Source organism: Bidens hawaiensis, unplaced genomic scaffold, assembly GCF_021521415.1.
Source record: "Bidens hawaiensis isolate Kalapana, Puna unplaced genomic scaffold, B.hawaiensis_p1.1 tig00033472_1, whole genome shotgun sequence".
In the NCBI taxonomy this organism is placed as follows: domain Eukaryota; kingdom Viridiplantae; phylum Streptophyta; class Magnoliopsida; order Asterales; family Asteraceae; genus Bidens; species Bidens hawaiensis.
Genome location: NW_027495726.1, coordinates 104,093 through 131,496, shown reverse-complemented (window position 1 = coordinate 131,496; position 27,404 = coordinate 104,093). Strand labels below are relative to the sequence as shown.

At 34.0% G+C, this 27,404-nt stretch overlaps 2 protein-coding genes, 4 non-coding genes and 1 pseudogene across 7 annotated transcripts; 1 reads left to right on the top strand and 6 right to left on the bottom strand.

Moving 5' to 3' along the window:
* Positions 1–2,007: 2,007 nt before the first annotated feature.
* Positions 2,008–4,756, bottom strand: LOC143584839 (pentatricopeptide repeat-containing protein At4g01570 pseudogene; annotated as a pseudogene).
* Positions 4,757–11,753: 6,997 nt separating this feature from the next.
* LOC143584837 (NAC domain-containing protein 79-like) lies at positions 11,754–13,395 on the top strand. Its single transcript, XM_077066787.1, has 3 exons — positions 11,754–12,265; positions 12,374–12,651; positions 12,803–13,395. Exons 1-3 carry the CDS (start codon positions 12,079–12,081, stop codon positions 13,268–13,270), a joined length of 933 nt encoding a protein of 310 aa, XP_076922902.1. The 5' UTR covers positions 11,754–12,078; the 3' UTR covers positions 13,271–13,395.
* Positions 13,396–15,685: 2,290 nt separating this feature from the next.
* Positions 15,686–15,759, bottom strand: TRNAT-AGU (transfer RNA threonine (anticodon AGU)). The gene has a single exon. It is a non-coding gene; the product is annotated as a tRNA-Thr (tRNA).
* A 1,683-nt stretch (positions 15,760–17,442) lies between these two features.
* TRNAT-AGU (transfer RNA threonine (anticodon AGU)) lies at positions 17,443–17,516 on the bottom strand. The gene has a single exon. It is a non-coding gene; the product is annotated as a tRNA-Thr (tRNA).
* Positions 17,517–20,663: 3,147 nt separating this feature from the next.
* Positions 20,664–20,737, bottom strand: TRNAT-AGU (transfer RNA threonine (anticodon AGU)). Its single transcript has one exon. It is a non-coding gene; the product is annotated as a tRNA-Thr (tRNA).
* Positions 20,738–21,929: 1,192 nt separating this feature from the next.
* On the bottom strand, positions 21,930–22,003 carry TRNAT-AGU (transfer RNA threonine (anticodon AGU)). Its single transcript has one exon. It is a non-coding gene; the product is annotated as a tRNA-Thr (tRNA).
* LOC143584823 (galactoside 2-alpha-L-fucosyltransferase-like) lies at positions 21,963–25,184 on the bottom strand. 2 transcript variants are annotated; one of them, XM_077066775.1, is made up of 2 exons: positions 24,833–25,184; positions 21,963–23,731 (listed from the first exon to the last, which is right to left on the bottom strand). In XM_077066775.1, the coding sequence occupies exons 1-2, from the start codon at positions 25,095–25,097 to the stop codon at positions 22,221–22,223; spliced, it is 1,776 nt and encodes a 591-aa protein (XP_076922890.1). In that variant the 5' UTR covers positions 25,098–25,184; the 3' UTR covers positions 21,963–22,220. The 2 variants fall into 2 exon arrangements, with proteins under 2 accessions (XP_076922890.1, XP_076922891.1); XM_077066776.1 differs by having other exon boundaries at positions 21,963–23,728.
* Between the last annotated feature and the right edge of the window lie 2,220 nt (positions 25,185–27,404).

Below are 27,404 nucleotides of genomic sequence, written 5' to 3'. Positions count from 1 at the left end.
TAATAACATGTTTTTTTTGTTAAATTAAAACTTTGTATTCTTAAATAAATTTACTTTGTTATTTAAGAAAAAAATTACTTCCTATTTATTTATAAAAAGGTTTACAGAAATTAAAGACAGCAACATCCCTTAAGGAAAGGGGAATATAAATAATAGAGTATGTGATGTGACACTGATATGGTGGAGCCGAGCTTTCAGTTAATACTTTTTGGGGACTTTTTTAAGACAAGTTATAAACGAACAAGGCATTACATTTTATAAAAAGACTGTATTTTTAGCTAACAATTAGAGTACTTAAATAACTACTTTCATTTTAACGGTGGAGACTCAAAACTCTGAAGTTAAAGTGAGTCCGACTAAGACAACATAATATAACCAGAGAGAGAGGCAACATGGATCTCTAAATTAAAGAGTGCAATAGTCTAACACACAAGTAAGTCACCGTGCTAAAAAACGGTGGAGATATACTAAAAACGATGGAGGCTGAGGCAAGAAACTAGAGGACAGCACACAATGAACAATTACAAACCAAGCGGTCCACTCTAAATTCCATGTTTTGTATCCATCTATTCTTTACCCAAAGGTAAAATACTGTCATACATGTATACACTTGTTGCTTTCACTACGATTTATATGTCACACTCATACATACATACATCATGTATGTACATAAGTTTCAAGTCATGATTCATGCATTATGACAAACTAAACTTGATCATGAGATTCAGATCAGATTTGATGGAGGTGCAGACTGTACTGTACTGTAGAACACCACCTCATGAGAAACACAACAAAACCAATGACAACATGTGACCATGATCATGGGACCATTTATTATTGTCCAACATACATACAGTCATACACATTCACTTAATGTTCTTTCTTTCTATATCTTTATACAGCAACAACATAAATGCTTCTTCATCTTTAAAGTCAAACTGAATTGCTCTTTTATCTTTATTTATTAAGTATTAAAATTTAAATATAATCCAGGACTTGTAAAATGTTATATAGGTTTTTATTAATCCCAACTATCATTTTTTGGTTGTTGTCGGTCACAACTCACGAATTGACTGATAACGGTCCTATCTTTTAATGTATTTCGGTCCGCTATTAACGGAATCCAAACGGCGTTACTTATAAGTCGGACGGATGGTTTTGGCCCGAAAAATCACATTTTTTGCCGGAAAACTCAATCTTAACCACCTGAACCTGCCACCACCACCAACCAACCACCACCAACCGATTCGAAGATGGTTCTAGGGTTTCGGCAACCTCAATAATTGGGGCTTTCTAGAAAAAGGTTCCTAAAGGTCCTATGTTTGGGACGAAAATGTTGAGTTTTCCGGGCAAAAACATGTTTACGACAAATAGGGATGCAAACAAGCCGAGTTGCTCGCGAGCTACTCGAGATCGGCTGGTTAAAAAGCTCGATTGAGCCGAGCTAAATCGAGCCCGGGCCCGAGCTCGAGCCTAAAAGTAAGCCCGTTTAATAAACTAGCCCGAGCCCGAGCTTCAATTATCGAGCTCAAGCCGGCTCGCGAGCCTAAACGAGCCTGTCATTTATATAATTTTTAAAAATATATATTTAAGAATTATTATTTAAAATATATAATGTTATGAAAAAATAAATAAAAATAACTAAATAATGTATGTTATTTATTCATAAAATATTATAATAGAAAAAATATATATAAAAAATTATATTTATATAAAAAAAATTGATAAATAGTAACCGAGCTGAGCCCGAGCCGAGCCCGAGCTTAAAAATCTATTCACGAGCCGAGCTCGAGCTTTGTATAAGTTAAACAAGCCGAGCTCGAGGCTCGGCTCATTTGCACCCCTAACGGCAACCTAAAACTAACGGCGTTAGAATTCGATTAGTCGAGGACCGTTGGGAACAAATATGATAATAAAAGGTGGGATGGTTATCAGTCAATTCATTAGCGGGGACCAACAATGACCAAAAGATGATAGCTGGGATTAATAAAAACCAATACAACCATTATACTTTGATTGTTTGTAATTGACTGCTGATCCATCATTCTTATCAAAATAAGGTTGTTAGAACATCCTATTACAACTAAAGGCCTTCTAAACATGTTTGCATAATGCAAATAACCAAAAACTAATAAAAAGTACTCACTTTTCTTTTTCTTTTTCTTTCTCTTTTTTAATTTCTTTCTCCAAGAACTCGAGAATTGTATCCGTGACATGATTCGGAGCACAACCCGCGTTCACCATCATCTTCAAAAACCGTCTGGCTTCCTTCAATCGGCCCGCTTTACTATTAACCTCAAGTAATGTATTATAAGTAACAACATCCGGGTTTATTCCACTTTTCTTCATCTGCTCAAACACCCTATTCGCCTCATCAAACCGTCCACCTTTTCCCAATACACTAATCAAAGTATTATACATAACCACATCAAGAAACCCCCCCCTCGGTTAGTTTCCTCAAAACCGCACCGACCAGATCGGCCCGACCCATCTGGCCTAACGCTTGGAATATCACATTGTACGTTGCCACGTCAGCAGATATCACCTCGGAAAGAACTCCATACGCCTCGCTTAAATAACCCTTTTTCACTAACGAACTCATTAGCGAATTATAAGTATAATTCACAGGATCAATACCTAAATCAGTGAATATATCGAATAATTTGCAGGCTAAACTTAGCTTTCCTTTCGTTAGATATATCGATAAGTAGGTGTTCACCATATTAATATCAAACGAATCAACACTTTTTTCATTAACGCGCTTTCCCTTTGATGAAACCAATAACCGACTGCGATTTTGCTTCGTCGGCTAATTGATCCATGTATGGCGACGATGACCACGGGTCTATAGGTTTGTTACTCGAAGATAAGCCCGATTCATGTGAAGGAATTAACGACATTATTTCGTTAAAGTCACCTTTTTTAAACATGGGCGTGGAATCTTTCTTTCTGTTTTTCGGGTCTTTCGTTAACATTTCCATATTAGCCTTCCATTCGAGAACAGACGGAACCAGATTACTATTTTTAATACGCTTCAAGATTCTCTCCGTCAAATCCGTTCGACTTTCGACGTTAACGGCTTTTAAAATATGCGTTATCGTAACTAAATCGATAACAAATCCTGACTCCATTTCTTCGACTAACTCCAAACCTTCTTCAATCATTCCATCTTTACATAAATGAAACACGACAATGGAATAAGTGATCCCGTCCACAAACCGACCTTTCTTCTTTAACTCTCCAAACAACGCGTACGCAGCTTGACCTCTTCGGTTTTTAAACAACCCGTCGATTAATATGTTATAAGTGCAGCAAGAAGCCCGCACATCGTCATCAACCATTTTCTCAAAAAGTTGGCACGCTTCCGTAACTTTTCTGGATTTCAAAAACCCGTCAAGCACGGAATTATACACAATCGTATCGGGGCGAAACCCGTTATGCTGCATTTCACTAAAGATTCTGGTGGCATCGTTCATTCTATAACATTTACAACAACCTTGTATGATTATGCGATACGTAAAATCATCCGGCTCGTGACCCGAACTTTTCAACTCCTCCCAAACGATAAGCGCATCGTTCACCTTCCCGTTAAAACAAAGAGATTGAATCAAACTGTTGTAAGTGCACAAATCGGGACCCGAAGAATCACTCTTTTCCTTCATTTCTTTAAAAAGATTCAACGAAGTTTTCAGCTCGCCCCAATTACCAAACGCGTGTATACACACATTATACCCCCACACATCAACCGGGAAACTTTTAACCGTTTCCCTACACTTGTTGAAAACATTTATGAATTCTGATTTCATGCCGGCCTTTCTTAACGCGACAAGCAACTCGTTACACGCAGCAAGATCGATAAAGCTAACGTCTTGCTCGGTAATCGAATCCAAGAGCTTAAAGAACGTAAACACCGCCATATTTAAGTGATTACTACGAACAAGCGCAATAAGAACCGAATTATAAACATCCGGATTCAACTTATCCATAATATTCTCCACGTGATCCAATACTTCAAGCGCGGAGTCGAAATTACCGGACTTTATGAAAGAATCTAGTAAACATTTGAACGTTGATGAATCAAGAATCACGCCTTCGAGATTCATGGCGGAAAGAAAGTAAAAGATTAAATCTTTATACACCACCGGGCTAATACATAAAGTTTTGAGCAGCTGCGAGTACGCAGAAGCCGAGGGTTTGTAATCACGCCGAAGCGAACACCACTTAAAGAAATCAATCTTTGTCGATGCGTCAAGCGAGTTTCGTGAAAGAATTTCGAGAACCAGCGAATCGGATAGCTGAAACCGACTCGTTTCTTCATCGTTAAGGTTACGGGTGCCTCCGGGCTCGGATAAGGATTTCACTATGGAAGCAACTACAAGAAAACTACCCAATTTTGTCGTTGGCGTATCGGGTTGAGTAATCGTGGTTTTGTGTCGAATGTATAGTGATCTGAAAAGGGTTTTGTTGATGGATGTTGTTATTTGTTTACCATATAGCATTGCAAATTACTAGAGCACAGGTGTTCTTTAACTCATTTGGTCTGTGTCTTACAATTGTTCAAATGTTCAATGCCTGCCAAGTGTTTGATGAAATGCCTGAGTGAATAATATTAATAAAAATTGTAACTTTAACCGATGCTTTCAAATAATTGAGATTTGTGAGTAAGATTTACAATTCACAATCCAAAACCCAGAATGAATCATACAATTTTATAACTTACAGGCGATTATTGAATATTGAAGAATGAAGATTGATTTAGGGTTTGTTAGTAGCTGTCCGTCAATTTCAAGTGGTCGGTGGTGGGTGAGCAATAACAGGGTAACAGCAAAGTAAATCGAAACCGAAATGAAAACCGATAAAACCAAACAGATATTAATCAAAAATGGGTTATTAACTTATTATTATTATTATTTTTATTCTCGGTTAACCAAATTTAACCGAACCCCCAAACTATTAATATTTTCATATATTTTTAACTTTTAAACTTTCATTGTTCATTTTATATATTTATATTTTCAATTCATGCTTCAGATTCATATATTTCTAAACAAAATATTTAGTATAAGTTTGGTTTTGATTATTAACAAAACTAAACCGAAAACCGACAAATAAACGAATAAAGTAAACCGACTAACCGAGGACCGATCAGTTAATTTAATTGAAACTAATAACCAAACTGAACCGCACACTCGTGTACACCCCTAACAAAACCCATGTACAATTGTGAAGTTTGAAGAGCTTCAACTTATCGGGCTAATTCAAAAATTACAATAATTTGGGTTTCAACCTATTGGGCTAGTTCAAAAATACCCGGGAATATTAATTGGAATAATTAGGATGTCATATGGTAAATTTGAATCATACTTTGAACGAGTTATGACTACTAGTTCCATTTGACCAATTTCAGCTCACATGTCATGGGCGTTAGGTGGTTCATGTTGGTCGTTGGCATTCGCGGTTTATAAAGGTTGTGGCATTTCAGTTGATGATTGCTAATGAACCATAATGACCATTCGAAAAGATGTTTGCTTAAAAGGTCTTGAAGATCCTTATATATGACGACTAGAGTTCCTTATGTCTCTTTGATATGTTATTAAGATGCTTATCTATAGTAGCAATATTTCATTTTACGATACTAGAAAAACCCCTCATGTTCTCACTATCACACAAAACCTTTCGTGACAAAAGTAAGTCATCGATTATTGGACTCCTATCAAATCGTAGCTCATCTATTGGTACGACGCGCATTTATCAACTTCATAGATTGGTTTATTTGTTTAATCATAATTCAACAACACTTCACTTGGTTGTCGAATGATCTATTAACATAGCTCGTGCTTTGTTATGTGTTTAGTTGTTGCAATGTTACAAGAAAACGAGTCAGTTAAATAAAACTTTTTCTCTTGCATATATCAAATTGTAAAATAATAATTTCATATCCGAACTAAAAAATTTTAGTCATTTAAATCTTATATCGGTAGTTCTGTCAGTTTATTATCATGTTGATAAATGTATATCGGGAAGCGACTTCCCACGGATCTCACCCACAAGATTAAATAGCGTGTTTGAAGTTGCTTTAAGAATATAAAACACTAGATTTTGACCATGTTTTATGGTTGCACCTAAACGCCATGACCTATGACAATCTATATTAAATAGTAATCAAATAATGAGAGGAATGACAATAATACTATTGTTAATTTGCAAGACTTTTCTAACATTTATGTCTATCTTAATGAGCTTATAAACTTGACGTGGTCATTTGTAATCCTTACATCTTAGTCTTAACAACAAAAGTATCATCTTATGTATACATAATAATACATCAATAATATTGGATTTTGAGCACGTGGATTAGTACTCCTGGGTGCAAGTGATTCCACGTGGGTGAGATGACACGACATCGAAAGCCATGTGAAGTGACCAAGTCCTGAAGCTACCTCGCGTGTAGAGGTGTAAAATAGTAGAGTTAACTACAAGCTAGTTTAAGTATACTCGTTGTGTTGCAGCGATGCATTACGGGTTAAGTCTGTTATGATATCGGTATTAAATTGATGAAAAATGGACATCTTTAAAGTTTGTGTTTCATTAGAATGAGATATTTTAGAATTATGTAAACATTTTTCATATTGTTGGTTATGTAGAATGTATAACTACGGATTTTTGAACAATCTGAATATTTTTTGACGTATGACCCATTGATTAAATGAAAAACAAAGTTGACCCACTCAGTGATGGAACAACAAGAAGTTTCAGGCTCGATGACTCTCTAGGTAGTCAGATTTCGAGTTCATCGGCATATGCAATACATAAAATTTCTTCTAACTCGACCAATTGACCCTCTAGTTTCTCTCCAATGGAGTATTTTCGGCACACAAAGGTCGAAGGCCAAGAGCTCTACAACTTAATTTCTTTGCTTATTTTTTGGAGTATGATCACTCTCTAGACAGTCAGATTTAAGGTTCACCAGTATATGCAATCGAGAATCTTTCTTGTAACTCGACCAATTGACCCTCTAGATTGTCTTCGGTGGAGTATTTTCGGCACGCAAAGGTCGAAGGCCAAGAGCTCTACAACTTGATAATAATTTATTTGCTTATTTTTTGGAGTCTGACGACTCTCTAGGCAGTCAGATTTAAGATTCACCAATATATGCAATCGAGAAGCTTTCTTGTAACTCGACCAATTGACCCTCTAGATTGTCCTCAGTGGAGCATTTTCGGTACGCAAAGGTCGATGGCTAAGAGCTCTACAATTTGATAATAATTTCTTCACTTTTTTTTCCCAAAAAATACTAATCAACTACATACTTGTTCTTTCAGGTTGGCACATACAAAATGTCACCTTTCAAGCTACATGTCTGGTGAAAAAGAACCAAGAGCAAAGATGTTGAAATAGTCAAATATGGGGTTGCTTAACTATGCCTAAATTATTGAAATTGATCAATTAAATAGAACTTAACGAAACCAACAAAATATATAGTAATTAAAGGTGGTTAGCAAGTTTATAAAGCCAATTCAATTTCACTATATTCAAATAAAGAATGTTTGAACATACAAAATTCTAATCCATGTGATATTTTAAAACCAATATTCATCTTTACACAACATAAAAAATCAGTTTTATGTGAGAAGAATGCGAATTGAATTGTAGAAAACGAAGCGCCTGATTTTATTTTCCACGCTATAGCAAAATACTAGTAGAGCCATAATAATTACTTTACATATACGTAGAGGTGTAGTGTGCGTAATAGTAATTACTCTACAACATACTTAAGTATAGTAATTGTAATTATGATATTTGTAAAGTATAGCATACTTATTGTTATTTTACTTGTATTTTTGTTTGTAGCGTAATCACGAAAATGTCACCACACAATTTTTTTCTCTTCTCTTGATACTGTTTGTATGATAAATGTTATTTGTACGTTATATAAACACGGGAAAACTTCATGAGGGAACAACAAAGATACAAGGAAACCATTACTAGTTAATCAACTTCTATTTTTTTTTCATTTTAGTTTATTTATAAGATTAGTATTGTAAAAAAAATATAAAAAATATGTTGCTCACAAATATCTAACTGTCTATATAATTGTCTATCATAAAATCCTAGGTGCCGCTCTCAGGTTGTTCCCCCATTCTCTAGAGCCACCAGATTGCTTAATTTATAAATGAAGGTTTCTCATGCATTTGACCCGAATTCGCGTGTATGGGTCTAACAAAACCCGGATAGTCTTTAAATGGATTATAACATCTCATTTATTTGTAAAGCTATTTCATAATCAAACAATAATTTTCACGGGTCATTGGTCTCACCAAACCCGGATAACCCTTTAACGGGTTGTAACATCTCATTTATTTGTAAAATAACCCCTTAATCATCAAAGAATAATTTTCACGGGTTATAGGTCTTACCAACTCTAAAAGCTCTCAAATGGGTTATAAGATCTAATTTATTGATAAGCACTTTCATCATCAAACCCTAATTTAATTTATATTATTTGCATGTTCTCCGTTGCTGGTTTATCATCTCCATCGTCGCCTCGTCGGTAACTTCCGATACTACCCACCATGGTCAACTACATCAACGCCCCCTTTTTCATTAGACAAATATTTGTGTTCATGTTTGTACATTTAAAAAAAATCAACATGCTTGTATTCGTTAAAAATCTAAAAAACCTAAACATCTCAACTAATAAAACCCAAACGTTAAAAAATATAATAACAAACTAATATATATGTATTAAATTAAACCAGAACTACGTTAAAAAATCATCATAAAATAACAAAACGATTAAAAACAAAACTTTAAATAAACTCTCGTAACACAGGAGGATCAAACTAGTATACATATAGTTACATACTATTAAAGTTTGTCTTTTCATAACCACATAAAAATTTGCATATATTGTTAGGACCCAACTCGACCCTAATTTATAATATCAACGAGCATGTGGTTGAACAGTATTTGTGTATGTATCAAAGATTTTCATTCTCATTTAATTGAAGGTTCAAGTCATGAACAAAATTGTAGATTTAGTCTTAGAATTAGTGTGTATTAGTCATTGAATTCAAAACACAAATCAAAATTTTAGTTTCAAACATTTCTTACATTTCTGTCTTATAGTTGAAATCTTAAGAGATTTATGTAATTAAAACGTGTTAAGGAATCATATATGATTCTAGTGATTCAATATTGGTAAGATCAAAACTAAAATCCTTGTAGTTATTCCAATTTTTGGTGTTCTAAAATACTAAAAAACCGAAAAAGAAGTGCAACTTTAAAAAAATAAAATAGTATACTAAAAACTAGTTAGGCATTATATATGTTTGATGCAGCCTATCAATTAGTGGATAATGAATTAAGATTCAACTTAAAAGTGACAAGTTTGACTTTGGTTCGAGTTCATCAATATTTGTTAGGTGTAAAACACTGTTCCATGTTGTAAAAACATACCAAACACGACATTACTTCATGACTATATATTCAACGGGTTTTATTCTTAGACTCAACCATTATTATATTGATGATACAAAGAATAATGGTATCTATTAGAATAAATCTCACCAACTCGATAAGACGTAAAAATTACAAGGACATATAATTTTGTTAGTTATAATAAATCAAGTTATAGTTTTCGATGAAAAATTTGTATTAAATATGTCGATAGTATTGTTATTGATGACACGTAAATAATGTATGTCATTAAAATCTTTACCCATATTTTACCCGTGTTCAATTTCTGTACATCAATAGAGTAACGGATCGAGTACGGTTTCTATGGCTAGGTTTGATTGAGTTTTGGACTTGAACTAAATTAAAACCATGATTTTGTTTTTTCTTATTTTAGGAAACTGACCTGTTTTTGTTTTAGGTTTTACGTATGGATACTTGTTTTCGATTTTACTTTGGATTTGAAATGTTTGGGTTTAAAAAAAAACTTGTTAAAATAATGGATTTGATACTTTTTGAGAGAAAATAATGAGTTTAAAGCATTAATCCTATAAACAATCGAAAGATTTTTATGTAGTTTGATAATTCGGTTGTCAAATTCTATTCAGTTTTGAAACAAGGTATAACTGAAACTAAACTATAATATTTGGTTAAAACAAGAAATAGAACCGCCGTTTATTAGTTTAGGATGATATTTCAATGTCCTTTATATGTTAATTCGGTTTCGTTTTTGTTAATTAGTTCTCTCACCACTAATTCAAGTTATGTATAGAAATAATACATTTAAAAACAACTATTTAACATGCTACAAATCAAACCTAAAACAACTATTTTTGATAATGCCTCAGAAAGTTGGTTATCAAATTATCTAATTAAAATCAAAAGCATGATAAGATCATATAGACATATAGTGTTGACACGAGTGTGTTTTGACCGTGCCTAACAACCTAAAGTAAAAAAGTTGTGCAATCAAATAATTATATCTCTTTTGGTGAATTAGTGGGGGTTAAAGGCTAAAAGAGATGTTATAGTGTACGTAACAATTTCTTTTAAAACGTTTTTTGTCCTATTAAAAATTGGTGCATAACTATTAGTCCATTAGCAGAAAATTATAAAGATATATGCAATTGTATGTGTGTGTTTTCTTTTTTCCTTTGAAAAAAAAATAAAAATAAAGGCAATCTTTAATAAAAAAGCACACCCTGTTGAAACATATTAAGCCACGTGATCCAATTAAACTGAAGTTTAAATACAATTAAGAGACGAGAACCACAACAAATAACCAAAATAATCAAATCAAACAAAGTAACTTTGGAGTTGAATTATGAGCTGAAAATTGCATCATTTCAAGCTCTTCAGATAATCCACCATGTAGTAAAAATGATCGACTTAATTTAAGTATACTCGAAAAACAATCCGGAAGCAACATAGTAACCTTCCAAGGCATATATTTGTTCCTTCCCTCAGAAAAAGAAGTCCCAACAAGTCCCATCGGTTTAAGTCCAATCTAAAACCCTTTAACCGAAAAAGTATCATCCTGATCGAAATTCTAAATCCACTTGTCATCGGTGTAATTCAAGGAAACTTCTAAAAGAAATATTCCATCTCATTTCATTGTAACTATCTTGTATTTTCTTGTATATATTCTCAGTCATATTTATAAGAATTACAGTTAGTATGTTTATACTTTATATATTCAGAAAAGTTAAAACACCATGAACACTTTAAATAACAACTTACATTTAAAGTTAAGTTTAATCTAGTACATGAAAACTAAAAATCAACCCAATTTCATATTTATTACGAAAACGACATTTCTATAATTTAATTTTCCAACATTCTTTTTATCCGTTTTAATAATGCATGGACTTATTCATGAAAGTCACAGATGTGTCACGCCAAATTCTGTTACCAAAGAATAATATTATATTTCCTATCTATATCTATATGCATATTATTATTGTATATATTTAGCTAATTCAAAAGAAAACCAAATTCCTTTTATCGTTAAAAATGCACATTATTTTATACCTAGAGCAATGTTTATGAATATAATACATGTGGGGCATGATACATGTGGGAAGTGTAGAATACATTTCCCTCTAAATCTCTTTTTTCAATTTTTTTTCACATGAAAAGTAATATTGAATAACATAATTATAAATATTTTAATATAATCTTTTGCACTAATAATATACAAATTTGTAGGTTCATTCACCATAAGTCATAACATAATACATGTAATTTGGATTCAAAATACTATTAGCCATAGTATTAGTATGTATATATACATTCACCTAATTAAATAAATTAATTGAAATAAAACTTAAGAATATATCAAAATGTCATATCTACCCTCCCATAGTCCCATGTCCATAAGTTGTTCATTCTGTTTCTTTCTTTCCTTAATAAGTCTTTCAATCTTCCAGCATACACATCTATTGGTTTCACCTTTATATCATCATGGCTCATTTTTTCAATGATTCCACATAGCTTTCAAGATCAATACACCCCTATATATGTTCTCACTCAACCCATATAAAATCTTGGCCTAGAAACTCATTTTCTGTATAAAGTTTGCATCTTTTTCAGTTTCAAGATTTTAAAGATTCAAGTATTATTATGGATAAGCTCTCTAGTCATGATCAAGTGGATGATCAAATGGATATGCCACCCGGGTTCTGGTTTCACCCGACCGATGAAGAACTAATCACTCATTATTTGTTGAAAAAAGTTGTTGATCATAACTTTGTTGCTAAGGCAATTGGTGAGGTGGATATGAATAAAACTGAACCATGGGAATTGCCTTGTGAGTTCCTTAACCTTTTAACTTCTAACTTTTATAGTTTGTAACTTTGTATTTTGTATTTAATTTGTTTGTTACAACTTAATAATATTTAAACTTTTGTTTGTAAAGGGATGGCAAAATTGGGAGGGAAAGAGTGGTATTTCTTTTGTGTTAGGGACAAGAAGTACCCAACTGGATTAAGGACAAACCGAGCAACCGCGGCTGGTTATTGGAAAGCTACTGGGAAAGATAAGGAGATTTTTCGAAAACGGTTGCTGATTGGAATGAAGAAAACATTGGTTTTCTACATGGGAAGAGCTCCAAAAGGAGAAAAGACAAACTGGGTGATTCATGAATATAGATTAGCTGGTAAATCATCTATGTCAAACTTGCCAACATCAACTAAGGTAATTGTTCTTGATTCCCCTGTTTTTGCTCTGTTTTTACTCTGTTTTTGCTCTGTTTTCCTCTGTTTTGCTCTGTCTTTACTCTGTTTTTGCTCTGTTTTTTTAGATGTATATGATTAATGATTCTGATTATGTGTGATTTGATTTGCAGAATGAATGGGTGATCTCTCGCGTGTTTTACAAGACTTCAGGGGGGAAGAAAGTGAACATTTCGGAGCTGATTAAGACGGATTCAGGTGGCGTTGCTACTTCTCTACCACCATTGGAGTCTCCGACGGGTTTAGGCGTCAAGATTAATAATCAAAACATACACGAGTCGGTTCACGTGCCCTGCTTCTCCAATGCCATCGAATCCAATTCCAATATGTTGTTCGACGTCCAATCGGATCCAATTATGCATCAATTCCCTTCGGGTTCACGGTTTCCAATGTGCGATCAAGCGATGTTGAGGGGTTTAATGTATGGTCACGGGTTAAAGATGGAGACGGAGGTGTTAACTGGGTCATGGTCAGAGGACACGGGGGTGAATATTGAAAAGGGTACAAGGGGAATTGAAGATCAAGAAGCTCCATCAACTTCAAGTGGACCAATTGATTTGGATTGTCTTTGGAGTTATTGAAGTTAATAATTGGAAACAAGAATTGTTTGGAAGATGAATGTATGTTTGCTGGTTGATGTTGAATGGTTGAAAGGGTATGATGATTGATTGTTTAGTTGAGGCAAACTTATATGATATGACAAAGAAAAAAAAAAATTAAGAGATTGTAGATAAGATTATTATTAGTACTTAATTTTGTATTAATTATGAGGTAAGTAGTCATATTATAATAATCATCAACATTATATGATATTATTCATGCATCTTGAGACATGAGATATCCAATTGGTTGGTAAGGAGTGTTGTTATGTTGACAATTATGATGTTGTTTCATAGTATTAGTTCCTAGAATCCTAGGTAACATGTTTTAATTGATAAATCAACATAGATAATGAGAAATGGTTGTTATTGTTAATAATTTATTCTGTTTTTAAAGTTTTATAAAAGAAAGTAATATGAAATCATTACACAGACCAACTTATTCTAATATGGTTTTAACCTTTTTGTACATTATATGAATATTGTTAATCAGAATAAAAAAATAATTTTGAGTAATGATACGCACTCAATGATAGGATACTACTTCAAGTGTTGTGACGAATGAACCTTCTGAAATTGTCACATGGAGTTTTCATAAATAGAAACAAAGAATCCTCTACGAAATAAACTACATATTGACATCAAAATTGAGTTTGTGATTTTTTATCATCAAGAAAACATCAATATCCGGTTATTAAAACACGCATTTAAAATCACGGTTATGTAACAAGTTAAAATTAGTTTTATCTTTACTTAGAATTTACACTTAACTAACGTATAACTTGATAAAATTGTATTATTTTTATAAACGTAAGTTTATGTTATTGTTAAAGATTGTACATGGTCGAATAAACCTTAGTTGTGTTCAGTGTATACGTGTGTAACTGAATCGGTCAATTTGATACTTTTCTTCAACTTCTTTTTAGTATTGCTTTAAAAAACAACTTGAACTTGAAATTACGTATTAAAACAATTATGTCACCTAGTTTATCTAATCATAAATGTATAAATCAAGTTGGTATGATTAGTATTAAAACTTACGTGTTATAGTTAAATTAAACATTTTTAGAAAAATATAGGAATGTTGAAATTAAGGTTGGACATATGCAAGATTAGTTTTATTTATTATATATATTTTTTGTGCATAAATTCTTGGAAATATATACAAAAGGATTAATACCCTCAACAATATGCTTGGTGCAATTTTAGCAATCCACCAAATCAAATTAGACCATATATTGTGGTTTATTAAATTAATAATAACTTTTGTGGTTCTAAATTACCTGGCATATTATTTGTTTTCTGGAATCATCCATAATTTGTTAAGGGCCCTCATTTTGTTAAATGTTTTTAATTAATGGTGAAAATGACAAAAACGAATGTTTTTAACTCTTTTAAGTACTAGATAATATTAAGAAATAAAAATATTACTTTAATACTTCTAAAAATTTCCTGAATGATAATGAAATACAAAATTTGTTTTAAAAGTTCGATGTCAATTTCGATTTTATATTTTAATGAATATAATTGTTGCATTTTATATAAGTCTAATAACTCATTTTGAAATGATATGATATTAAAGGGAAGGTGATTTTTAAAGCATCTATATCAATAATCCTATACAAATTACAAACCGCTATATCATCGTCACATCGCATTCCAATGTTTTTTTTAAAAAACTTCACTTTCTTTCACAACAACAAAGATCCACAAACCCCATTAAAAATATTAAATCTGTGTATATATATGATATATATGTGTGTGTATGTGAGAGGGGATGTCGCATCATATGTTTGTTGCAGGTTTACAGCAACAAACTGCCCAAGGCGGACTTGACTCCACAACGATGGGATTTGTGATGTCGTCCGCTGCAGGGCCACCTCTCCCGGACCTCAAAAAGTGGTGCTTGTTATGACTTGTGGATGCTCTTACATGGTATGTAATCTCAAAACGTTCATTGTGTTCCATACTTCCATTAGTGAAAAGAGAAAAAAAGAGAACACATGTTGTATAGCAAATAAACATTTTTAAGAAATAAGTTAATAGTATAGGTGGGTTGAAAGCAGATCAATTAATGCATGTAAAAATGAATATATATTAAAAGACCATCTTCAAAGAACACCCAACATACAAGATGACAAGATGTGCCTTAAAATATTCAACTAAAATACCAAAAGTCTAAACAACTGAATTGGTTTCTCAAGTTGCACCTTATAAAATACACACCAAGTTAAAAAAAAAAGATACACCCTACTTGTGTTCTCTTCTTCCTTTTATATCGAACCAATTTTTTTATCAAAAGTTCAAAACATGCAAAGGTCAACTTATGAATTCTAACAGCTGTCCTGTGATATGGTAAAAGTCCATTCTACATACAAAAGCTACCTAAAAATCTAATGCTTTCATTGAGAGTCGAACTCAAGACCTCCCGCTTACTAAACGGGTGCTCTAACCATCTGAGCTATGAAAGCAAGCTGATATACATCTCCACATTTTCTTTTCATTTTATCAAATTATCATTTCCCACCACAGAAAGTGGATGAGGTTATGGTGCATTGCGTATTCCCTACAATAAGACAACTACAAGTCTAGCCATTATCAAATATGACATATCAATGGAAGCACCTTGAATGTATGTACATCATAACTAGTAACTACTAAAACAAACATTCATCTACAAAGGTTCTAATGCAGGAGCATCCGGCCCATTATTCTACCCGACCCTATAGACGGCCTGTGAGGAGGAAAAAGTGAAGTGGGGAACAAGTAGGGGTGCAAATGAGCCGAGCTACTCCAGCTCGGATTGATAAAAAGCTCAAAACGAGCCGAGCTTTTTCGAGCTCGGGCTGGATAAAGCTCGTGTAGTTATCGAGCCTGAGCTCGAGCTTTGTGTGGAAAGTTCGTTTAGGGTCATCGAGCCTTATGTAGTTTTAATTTTTTCCACTTTTAGACTTCTATGTATTTATTTTACACTACACAACCAAGCTTGAGCCAAGCTTTAGCTTGTTTAAGGTACTACATGAACTCAAACCAAGCTTAGGCTTGCTTTATTTTAAAGTATATAATAATAAAAACTTATATAACTTAATAAACAAATAGTAAACGAACCGAGCCCGAGCTTGAAAAAACAACTCAAGAGCCGATCTCGGGCTTTAGAAATAGCTCGAAATGAGCCGAGCTCGAGATCGAGCTCTTGCAAGTCAAAACAGGCAGAGCTCGGCTCGACTCGTTTACACCCCTGGGAACAACTTATTTGAATTCAAGATAAAGTTTATCTTTTTATCTTTTGGTGGATATTTAGCAACCTATTTTATCTCTAGAATTATTTAGTATAACCAGAGGGCTAGGTTTTAATGTCTAGTTAGTCGATCGATGTTTTAAAAATAAGCATAAGCTGTTAAGCTTGCCGACCGAATATTTCGGTTCAGAAAGCCTTTGAATATAATCATTAGTTATTGAGCCATTTGATTGCTATTTGGTTCTGCATCATGTTCAAAGAATAAAAAGGTGAATGAATGAACCAATTTGAAGCGGACTCAAAAATGAATGAACCTTCATTGACATTAATAAGGGCAACTAAAAAGCTTTATTCTAGTTCTAGAATAGTTAAATTTAGGTAACTCTGACATGCTATATTCACTTATACAAGCTGCATAACACATAATATAATTTAGAAGCAAGAAGCTAGTGATTAAAATGCATTAAAGTTGATTAATATTAATAAAGTTATAAATATACCTCAGGAGGCAACATCAAGAACCATGAAAACAGCATAACTTATAAATATACCTCAGGCGGATGTAGCCAAAAATGCTCGCAAAAGGTAATTATCCAGGTCAACTCCACTTTCAAAAAGCAGGGCATGACTTTACCCCTCTTAACCAACAACTATAACTTATTAAGCAAAGTATGTTACTATTTAATAAGTTATGTCTTATAAAGGGGGCAGTGAATATGGTATCTAAAATAGCCACACGCAATGATTACAGTACTTCTAGAGTTCTAGCCATAACAACACAAATGGATAAGAAAATATATGAACTAAAGTCTAAAGATTTATAAAATGTATTTTGACACCGCTTTTAGCTTTAATATAAGATTTTTCCTACATGAGATGTTCCAAATATTGAAGAAAAAGAAGATAAAAAAGGGGTTGCTTTCATTGAGATTTGAACTCAAGACCTCCCGCTTACTAAACGGGTGCTCTAACCAACTGAGCTATGAAAGCAAGCTGATATACATCCCCAAATTTTCTTTTCATTTTATCAAAAAATCATTTCCCACCACAGAAAGTGGATGAGGTTGCAATGGTGCATTGCGCATTCCACACAATAAGACGACTACAAGTCTAGCCATTATCAAACATGACATATCAACGGAAGCAACTTGAATGTATGTGAATAATAACAACTAAAACAAATATTCATCTACAAAGGTTCTGATGCAGGAGCACCCGGCCCATAATTTGACCCGACCCGATAGTCGGCCCATGAGGAAGAATCATTTGAGTGGGGAACAAGTAGGGGTGCAAATGAGCCGAGCTCGCGATCTACTCGAACTCGTCGATAAAAAGATCGAAAAAAGACGAGCTTTTTTGAGCTCAAGCCAAGCCCGTATAGTTATTGAGCCTGAGCTTGAGCTTTGTGTGGAAAGCTCGTTTAGGCTCATCGAGCCTTGTGTAGTTTTAAGTTTTTCCTCTTTTAGACTTCTATGTATTTACTTTACACTACACAACCAAGCTCGAGCCGAGCTTTGGCTCGTTTAAGGCACTACATGAGCTCGAGACGAGCTTCGGCTCGTTTAAGGCACTACATGAGCTCGAGACGAGCTTCGGCTCGTTTAAGGCACTACATGAGCTCGAGACGAGCTTAGGCTTAGTATATAAAAAATAAAAACTTATATAACTAATAAACAAATAATAAACGAACCGAGCCTGAGCTTGAAAAAACAACTCAAGAGCCGATCTCGAGCTTTAGAAATAGCTCGAAATGAGCCGAGCTCGGAGCTCTAGTAAGTCAAAACAGGCAGAGCTCGGCTCGAGTCATTTACACCCCTGGGAACAATTTATTTGAATTCAAGTTAAAGTTTATCTTTTTATCGTTTGGCGGATATTTAGTTACCTATTTTTATCTCTTGGATTATTTAGTATAAAGTATAAACAGAGGCCTAGGATTTAATGTTTAGTTAATTGATCTATGTTTCAGAAACGCGTGTAAGCTTTAAAGCTTGCCGACCAAATCATTCGGTTCGGAAAGCCTTTGAATATAAGCATTTGTTCTTGAGCCATTTGACTCTGCATCAGGTTCAAAGAATAAAAAGTGTAGTAGCCTATGGTGTCAACAGTTGAATTAACTAGATTCAAATTCACCCCAGCTCATGATCCCATTGCATAACTAACTTGAAGCAGATCCAATAGTAAATAAGAGAACATGTCTACAGATCCAATAGTAAATAAGAGAACTTGAAGCATTCACACTACTCTTATCAAGCGATAAATAACTACTAACTATGTATTCACAATACTTTTTCTATCATCAAAATCAGGTATAACAGACAGCAGATAATCAATGTGATTCTAATGTTAAACAACTAGATGAAATTGTTACGCTTCCGCATCAATTACATCATGACTTTGTCAAGTTCTTTCTTTAAAATCAACAATCCATAAGTCTTACATGATATCTATTGTGATACATGGCATCTGAATCCGGTTTAATGTGATTATGTTGAAATAACTAATAGTTGTATGATGATGATCTATAGCTTGCAGATGTTTTTTTGTCAAGACTCATAATGATAATAGCTTATCTATGTATGTGTGACTATCTATCTAACCTAACAATCAATATGTGTGAAAGTTCATGATCTAATTCAAAGTGTACTAATTAATAATCTCTATTCTTTTAAAGTTACTGCATCTGATCATTTCAGTTTGAAGAAACTATAATACTAATACAGAATGTAATGTAATGTAAAAGTAAGTAGCTTGTAATTAATTGATTATAAATATAAAGGTATACCTTTGGAAGGGAAAATCTAGCGTGTTGATCTCCAGATTAAACGTCGTCTTGGGAACATCGAACGAAGGATTTCACTGATCAAAGATCGTCGGTGACTTGTAGTTTTGGAATTTAGGGTTCTTAATTCATTCAAATTAACCCCCAAATTAAGTTATTCTTTTTCTTTTTACCACCAAAGAACAAAAAGCCCAGCTATACCCAATTGTAAAAAGCGACTCTATATATACATTGATGTGCTCAAGCTCAACGTCTTCTGTAACAAAGAAACATGTCGTTTAAAGGCCCACTTTGATAAAACCCGTTTGAAATTGATTCAAACTTAAGAACTCACAGCCTCCATCTACATCTCCACTTCCCCTTCAATAGCTAAAAACTCATTGGATATAAAATACATTTTAACTATTAAATATTTCTACGGTTGATAAATATATATATATATATGGAAGGTTAACGTATAAATGAAATTAACGTGCTAAATTATACTCTACTTGATTCTCACGTTTAGCACGTTAATACTTGTATATATAATTACTCTACTTGATTCTCACGTTTAGCACATTAATTTCATTTATACGTTAACATATTTGAAAAGAAAAAAAGAAAAGTTCATTATTAAATTAATATTCTTTTAAAGTAATTATAAAGTTAATTCTTTTATAAATAGAAAAAAAAACTATTTGTTTTAGATACAATAATGTATTTTTTTAGTCACTATATAGTCTTATAGTGAAGTGTGAATCAACATATTGTTACCTGAATTAGCAAAATGTGATGTCTGACAACAATATAACAGAAAACAATCTTCGCAAGGGCCATAACTCTACGATAATCCACCGCAAAGCTTCGACGTGTTTGAAGCAATGCATATTAGCCTACACCAAGTGGTTAGGTACCAAGACCCATACAATTCTTCTTATAGACTAAATTCCTAAAAAAAACTTAGCAGATTGCATCACTTGATCAATTATCGAGTCACACAACATGTGTTATTTCCATCTAGCAACACATTTCAATAACATCAGCACAAAACCAAGTTCACACATAAATCTAGCTAATCTAAGCATTCACAAAGCTAGTGTAAATGTTAAGCACATCACCCTTGTGTGCTTTGTCACATGATATCTTTATGAAGTGAAAAACTAAACTTTAAAAGATGCACCAAAAATACATTAGATACCCTTATAATAAGAGCTAAGGAAAAAAATATTAACCAACAATATTTTAATTGTGTTTGTCAAGAAACATCAATTTCACACTAAATTCTAAAATACACCTTAAAAGGCGGACCTTGATTTTCACAAAATGCATTTAAGCATGAGTCTGCATTCCATTAAAACCCGAAATGAAAAATCAATTGCTTTCATTGAGAGTCGAACTCAAGACCTCCCGCTTACTAAACGGGTGCTCTAACCAACTGAGCTATGAAAGCAAGTTAGCATACATAACCTATAAATTTATATCCCCTTTTTGTTCAAACTCTCATTTCCCACCACATCAAGTGGATCAGGTTGCAATGGTGCACCACACCACAAAAACAGATTACATTATTCCAACATCACATATCAGTGGAACCAAACTGTGAATGTATGCATTTCATAACTACTAAAACATTCATCAACAGTAGTTCAAAGAAAAGAAATATTGTTGGAAAACGAGTAATTTGTTCTTGAATATACCATAAACATTCCAACCCGGGTGTCACAAACCATTTCCTTAATATCTATTGTTACATACTTTGATACCATGTAAAGATTGATAAAACGAAATACTTTGATTGATTATCCCCAAATGATACAAGCCCAAATTATATACAAACAAGAACTAACTAACTGGTTAACTACCTAACAAACTATTAACAGAATAAATATAAAAAGGGTAAAGTAGTAATTTGACTTTATCAAGTCAACAATGCCAGATAAGAATTATAGTACCTCTAGCCTCATTACACAACCAGAAATGGGATTCATGAGGAAGAATAGATTCCTGCCTAAAATGTGAAAACCTGATGGGAAGGAAGGAATTTAGTCCTTGTTCCAATCGTGGCATCAAGAAAAGTGATGGGATCGATTAATTAGCACATTTCACGATTGCTTGCCCATGAAATGTTTTGAAGAAAGCTTTGATCTTTATCACAAAAGAAAAGCTCTTTATTATCATGAAGATATAGATATTGAAAAATTGTTTAAAATCTTTAGTATGTTACTTAGAAAACTTGAGAGATTTCTGATTCAAACGATGAATTGATCAATGATCATCTAGGTCTATTCTAAAGTCGACAAGTAGGACACGACCTTAACCTCATCAACTAACAATATAAACGGTTGCTATTATTTACTTATCCTATCAAGCAGCGAATAACTAAATATATACGCTACTTTTTCTCATTAAGATCAAGTTGAAATAACGAACGCCAAATTAATGTGACTCTATTGTTAAAGAAGACGGTTGAGGCCATGTGCACCATGATCAAGCAACCCGAATACTCAATGAGGAAATATGTCTACAAGTTCATGTTTAATTCCAAACTTCAAATCTTCTAAACTATACTAAATGAATCTACAAGTTGTTTAACACAAGTGTTATATTAGAATAAATCTCCAAAATTATAAAAATAAAAAGTATGCTTTCATTGAGAGTCGAACTCAAGACCTCCCGCTTACTAAACGGGTGCTCTAACCAACTGAGCTATGAAAGCTATTTGTTGTAAAATCGTACATTTTTTTCTCATTTACTTACGAACCCACTGAGCTCACAAAAGTACAGTACAATTTCATTGCATATTGTGCCTAAAACACCCCTACAAAAGTCGAAACATGTTTACAGTTATACCAATGATTCCAAAAAACATTACATATCAATAAGGTAGCAAACCACTACAACATACATCAAATAAAGATTTAACTCAACAAAATTTATAAAGTGGCACTAATCTGTGCTGTCACAACTGCTGGATTAACTAACTTCAAACCCCAACTCATATCTTCACAATGCCGAACATGCGGAACTACCAAACCAGTATCCGTCCCGGTCCTCTTTTTACAGTCAAAAAACGGAGGAGCGTGGAAACACGGCTCGATCGACATGGCCCGAGTACAAGCCAGATTCGGGGTCGTTTCATTCTCGGGCTTGTACAATATCCACGGGTTCAACCCTCCAAGACTTTGAGCCACGTACCCGAAAGTTGACCACGAGCTCGTGATTAATTTATCGGTCAAACTTAGCAAGTACATTTCCGCCCATGCTTTTCGGTGATGCATCTTCTTCTCGGTTTGTTGATACCCTTCGTGACTCGGTTGAAAAACTTCGATAACTTCACCCGTTTCCGTCGGGTATTCCCAGTACATGTCTCTTATTTTTTCGAAATACCCGGAGCTTAAAGAAGTCAACAGAACCGCTTTTGACTTTTGGGTTCCGGGTGAGGTGATAAAAGACTCGTTTTGGTTGATATTTGGAAGAACGTTGTTGTCTAATGAACACGCGAGTATTTGATCTAGAATGTACTGAAACGGGCCGGGCCGTGTGTCGAAAACACGGACCTGGATCCCGATTCTTTCGTCTGCGTGTGCTAAATAAGAATCATAGTACCGCGTTATAAGTCCCCAAACGGGATTCGTGGGGAAGAATAAATATCTCCCGATAAAGTGAAAAACCGTTTCTTTTTCCGGGAAAAGATTATGTAGCTCTTGTTCGAAAGACGGCATCAAGAAAAGTGACGGGACGAAGTAATTATCGGATTTCATGATTACCCATGTCGCGTTTTGAAGAAGGCTTTGATCTTGATCACAAAAGAATAACTTATCATGATCGTTATAATCATGAACCAGATGAAGATACACGTATGATGATAACGAAGTGTTTGAAGTCTTTAACATGTTACCGAAACACTCGGGAGAGTTCTGATTCAAGCTCTTGAATTGATCGATAATCGGGAAATCGAGCGGAAGTAACCAGGAGGCTTCGGGAAACGGTTCACAGAACAGATCATCAAGGTCAACTCCACGGTCAACAAGTAACACACGATCCGTTAACAGGGCGTAAAGAAAAGCCGACCCCAAAGTCAAGATTCTGTTCCCGAGCCCGCTATACGACACCCAAACCAAATAGTTACAGTCTGTGGTTTCTTGGTTCGTTTCACCGTTCCTTAGGTTTGTTACATGTCGCTTGTAGGATTCTGTGTGGGGTCCGCAACGTTTGTGAAGGGCTTCGTATCTTCGTAATTTGGAAATAAGATATGAAGACGGTTTGTATGGTGATTCTTTACGGTACGACGCTAGTTGGTGTCTACTGAGGCAAGAATCTTCATCAAATTGACCCGACAGAAGCCCGTTAAGTAGCTTGTCTTCGTGCTCAAAATTTGATGAATGTAGCTTCTTCTGGTGATTTACAAATTCCGCCAACGGTTCGTCTTCTTGTACTAAATCTACTACACAAATAAGTGAAGTAAATAATCAAATAACTGAGTTTCTAACATACATGAGGGGTGAGCAGTAACCAAAACATTAACCGAGACCAAACCAAAAACCAACGAAACTGAATCGAAATCAACCAAAAACCAAATTAACCAAAAACCGGTTATCGGTTTATTTTGTACCCTCAGTTAACCGAGATTAACCAAACCGAACCATTCATATTTTCATATATTTCTAGCTTTTATACCTCCGTCTCATGTATTTTATGTATTAATAAGCAAAAATTTTAGCCCAAGTTTGGTTTTGGCGATTAACCAAACCAAACTGAAAACCAACAAACTAATCGAATAAACCGAACCAAATAACTGAAAACCAACTGCTTAAAAAAAAGATAACTGATGACTTCGGTTTCAGTTTCAGTTTAGGGCAATAACAGAACCTATGCAGTCGATATCACCGATATATCAGTGATAGATATATCGGTTATTGGTCCCTTGGCGATATATAAATCAGAATATCAGTTCAGAATATCGGTACCGATAATATCAACGATATTGACCGATATTGGACTAATATTTGACCAATATGTCACCGATATTCCCGATATCAATGTTTTAAGTCTTAATTATCAACTTTTAGTGTTCAATGTTAATGTTTTAAGTCTTACTCAATTCTTACTTGCTACGATTGTTAGTGTTTTGCAATTTGCAAGAGGTTAATTTGTTGATGATATGAGACTATACTGAATTATTAGTGTTAGATTGCTATATATATATGAATTTTACATGATGTTAAAATTACCAATATCCCACCGATATCTCACTGCGATAACCGATATCTCAGAATATTTTTTCGCATTAACTGCTTAGAACATAACTCTTTTTGCAACATGCACATTACTTCAGATCCATAAAACTTTACCATATGAACCTTTATAGATATATAGTTAAGGCCGAAATAACTTTACAGATCTGGAAAAGTGGAAATGGTATATGCTATATATTTACAGCTTGCATATTACACTAGATTTGACCATTTCAGTTTAACTATTTATAGATAACAAATATTAACACAATGTAATGCAAAACAATAATAAATAAACAGCATCAATATACCTCTGGGATGAGCAACATCAAGAACCCTAGCATCAGCAACAGTCCAAATATTATTATTATTATTTCCACTAAAATCTTTAAAAATAACAGAAATTGAGAACAAAGCAGAAAACCCCATCAAGCAAACAACAAAACCCCCAATTAACTTCAATGGGTTTAACCCAAATCTTGTGGGTTGGTCCCGGGTTACATCTGGGTCACCAAGATCCGAATACTTGGGTAGATCATTTGAATTCTTGTTTAATCTTCTCATGTCTACTACCATAAGAAACAAAGCCCAGGTCAAAGGTGTTGACTTTTTGTATAGCAATGGTTGTGAATTGGTGTCTGTGTGTGTAAAAAGGTGTGTGTGTGTGTGTGATTCTTTGATGGGTTATTAATGGGTTGAATGTTGAATTGATTGCGGCTAATTTTTTATTTTTTTTGTTTTGTTTTGTGGTGGGTTGTAATTATGTGGTTGACGGTGACTGTTATTATTGGTGTCGGTGGCAATGTGACACGTTGTGCGTGATTGGTTCCAAACAACGTTGGATGATTTTTTTTGGTTTTTAAAAGTTGGGTATTTAAGGTTTCGATTTAGCCCAAGAAAGAACAACATAGAAGGCCCAAAATCCCAAATAATAATTTTAACAAGTGATGTGTGTAGAGGTGCACAAAATATCCGATTCCAGATCTGACTCGGAACAAGTTTTTACTCGTCTCCGACTTGTGGGTATGACCAGAAGTACTATGATTTCTTCCCAGAACCGGAATCGACCCAGGCTCGCCGAAACCAAAAATACCCGGTCAAAACCCGACCATGCCCGAAAAAACCCGGAAAACCAGGTCAAATACCTGACTATACCCTAACCCGGTTCCGGTTTATGAAAATACTCGGTTTGTGCATCTCTAGATGTGTGTTAGAAAAATGATTACTTCAAGCCCGTGTGATAGCTACTTTCATCTTCATAATTTAATGGTTAACCTGGCTAATTGGTAATACTCAATTCGTCTGAATCCGAACATTAGGAATGGTATGGGGTTCAGTTTTTATAAACGTTGTGATTTGTTTTCAGGTCGGATCTGGTCCAAACCTTGATGGTCCTCCGTTTTGGACAGAGGAAACCCGATTCCAAATCAACGTGAAATCATCTTCCCTTTTCATTCCCTAAATTCATGGTGTCGTCTCTAACTTCTCTAAACATTTTTTTTTGAATAATAGTCTTTAAATAATTAAAAAGTAAATTAATAAAAAAATGTTATTTGGCATGTTTTTTTAAAGACTTCGTTGCAATCAGTGGCGGATCCAAGATTTTTTTTCAATGGGTTCACTGTTTGGGTCAGTTGACGGTTCGAGTCCATTTGAAGGTACGGGTCATTTCGAAGGTTATCACCGGTTAGATTTATCACATAATAAATATACGTTACAGTAATAAAAAACAAACATCATCATTAGAAGCTGATATTAATAATTGTCAAACTTAACAAACATGTTCACGCAAATAAACTTGCAAAGTGATTAGACGTTAACAAATGTGAAAAAAATACAACTAACAGTGTCAATTTATAAAGCATGATCATGGACTTATGCTTAAATCGATTTGGCTTACGTAAACGCCTCCTTGGCCGTGACTGGCGGCCCGATTCATTCTGTGGACATGGATACCTCGAAATAAATATTCAATTTTTCAACAAACAACATATAGATAATCAATAAAAATTCATATTTGTCAATCAAGCAATGAATATTCTAAAACTACGGCTACAAAACTTTAAATATACAGATTATAAATTATAACCATGTTGCGAATGACATGCCGAAAGAGGTGTAAATTGGTCAAATACAAATCTGTATGCTACACGTTTGATGGTAGCATCATCGACTGCATCAATCATGAGAGACAATTATATGAGAATTGTACAATATATGACCATATATACACTAACATCATTTGTGATTGCGTGATCAGATCATTTTGTCACCAAGAAACTAATAGAGGAGACCAGGGGTTGGGAAATTCTCCATAATTTTCATTCTTTTTTATTGTATCAGAAATGGCTTATAAGCATACCAACATAAACAAAATGGAGTACTGGACTAAAGCACAATAACCATTGTTCAATTTGTGGTTGAATGATATTACATGGTGTATCACAAACATAATTACTTAATAACCATATAGCTAAAATAAAAAATAAAACCGGAAGTTACCAGTTATTAAAATAAAAATAAAGGTTGGCTTTAAGAGGGAATCGAACATGGGCTCTTACATTGAAAGGCTTATTGTTTACCACCAGGCCACTTTTCTAGTTAATGTATGGGTTCACTCACAATTTATATATGGGTTCACTCTCATCTTTTATATGGACGCTCTATATAAAATCCGAAACTCAGTGGGTTCCCGTGAACCCGCACCCATGCACCTAGATCCGCCCATGATTGCAATTGGTAGTCAAAGGGACTCCGAAAGGCTTACCATACGCATATAACCCATCTTGCTCGAGTTCAAACCCTATAACCGCGGTGCTACCCTATTAGTGACATACACTTATTTTTATCGAGCCATGACCTCATAGACGTTCTCACAAAATT

What these genes read in the sequence shown, in the direction of transcription:
- LOC143584823 (XM_077066775.1), bottom strand. Translation starts at nt 25,097, where the DNA reads ATGGTAGTAGACATGAGAAGATTAAACAAGAATTCAAATGATCTACCC. An exon ending in TGATGTTGCTCATCCCAGAG is followed by an intron (nt 23,732 to 24,832) that starts GTATATTGATGC and finishes TTATTTGTGTAG; the next exon opens with TAGATTTAGTACAAGAAGAC.
- LOC143584837 (XM_077066787.1), top strand. Translation starts at nt 12,079, where the DNA reads ATGGATAAGCTCTCTAGTCATGATCAAGTGGATGATCAAATGGATATG. An exon ending in TGAACCATGGGAATTGCCTT is followed by an intron (nt 12,266 to 12,373) that starts GTGAGTTCCTTA and finishes TTGTTTGTAAAG; the next exon opens with GGATGGCAAAATTGGGAGGG. An exon ending in ACTTGCCAACATCAACTAAG is followed by an intron (nt 12,652 to 12,802) that starts GTAATTGTTCTT and finishes TTTGATTTGCAG; the next exon opens with AATGAATGGGTGATCTCTCG.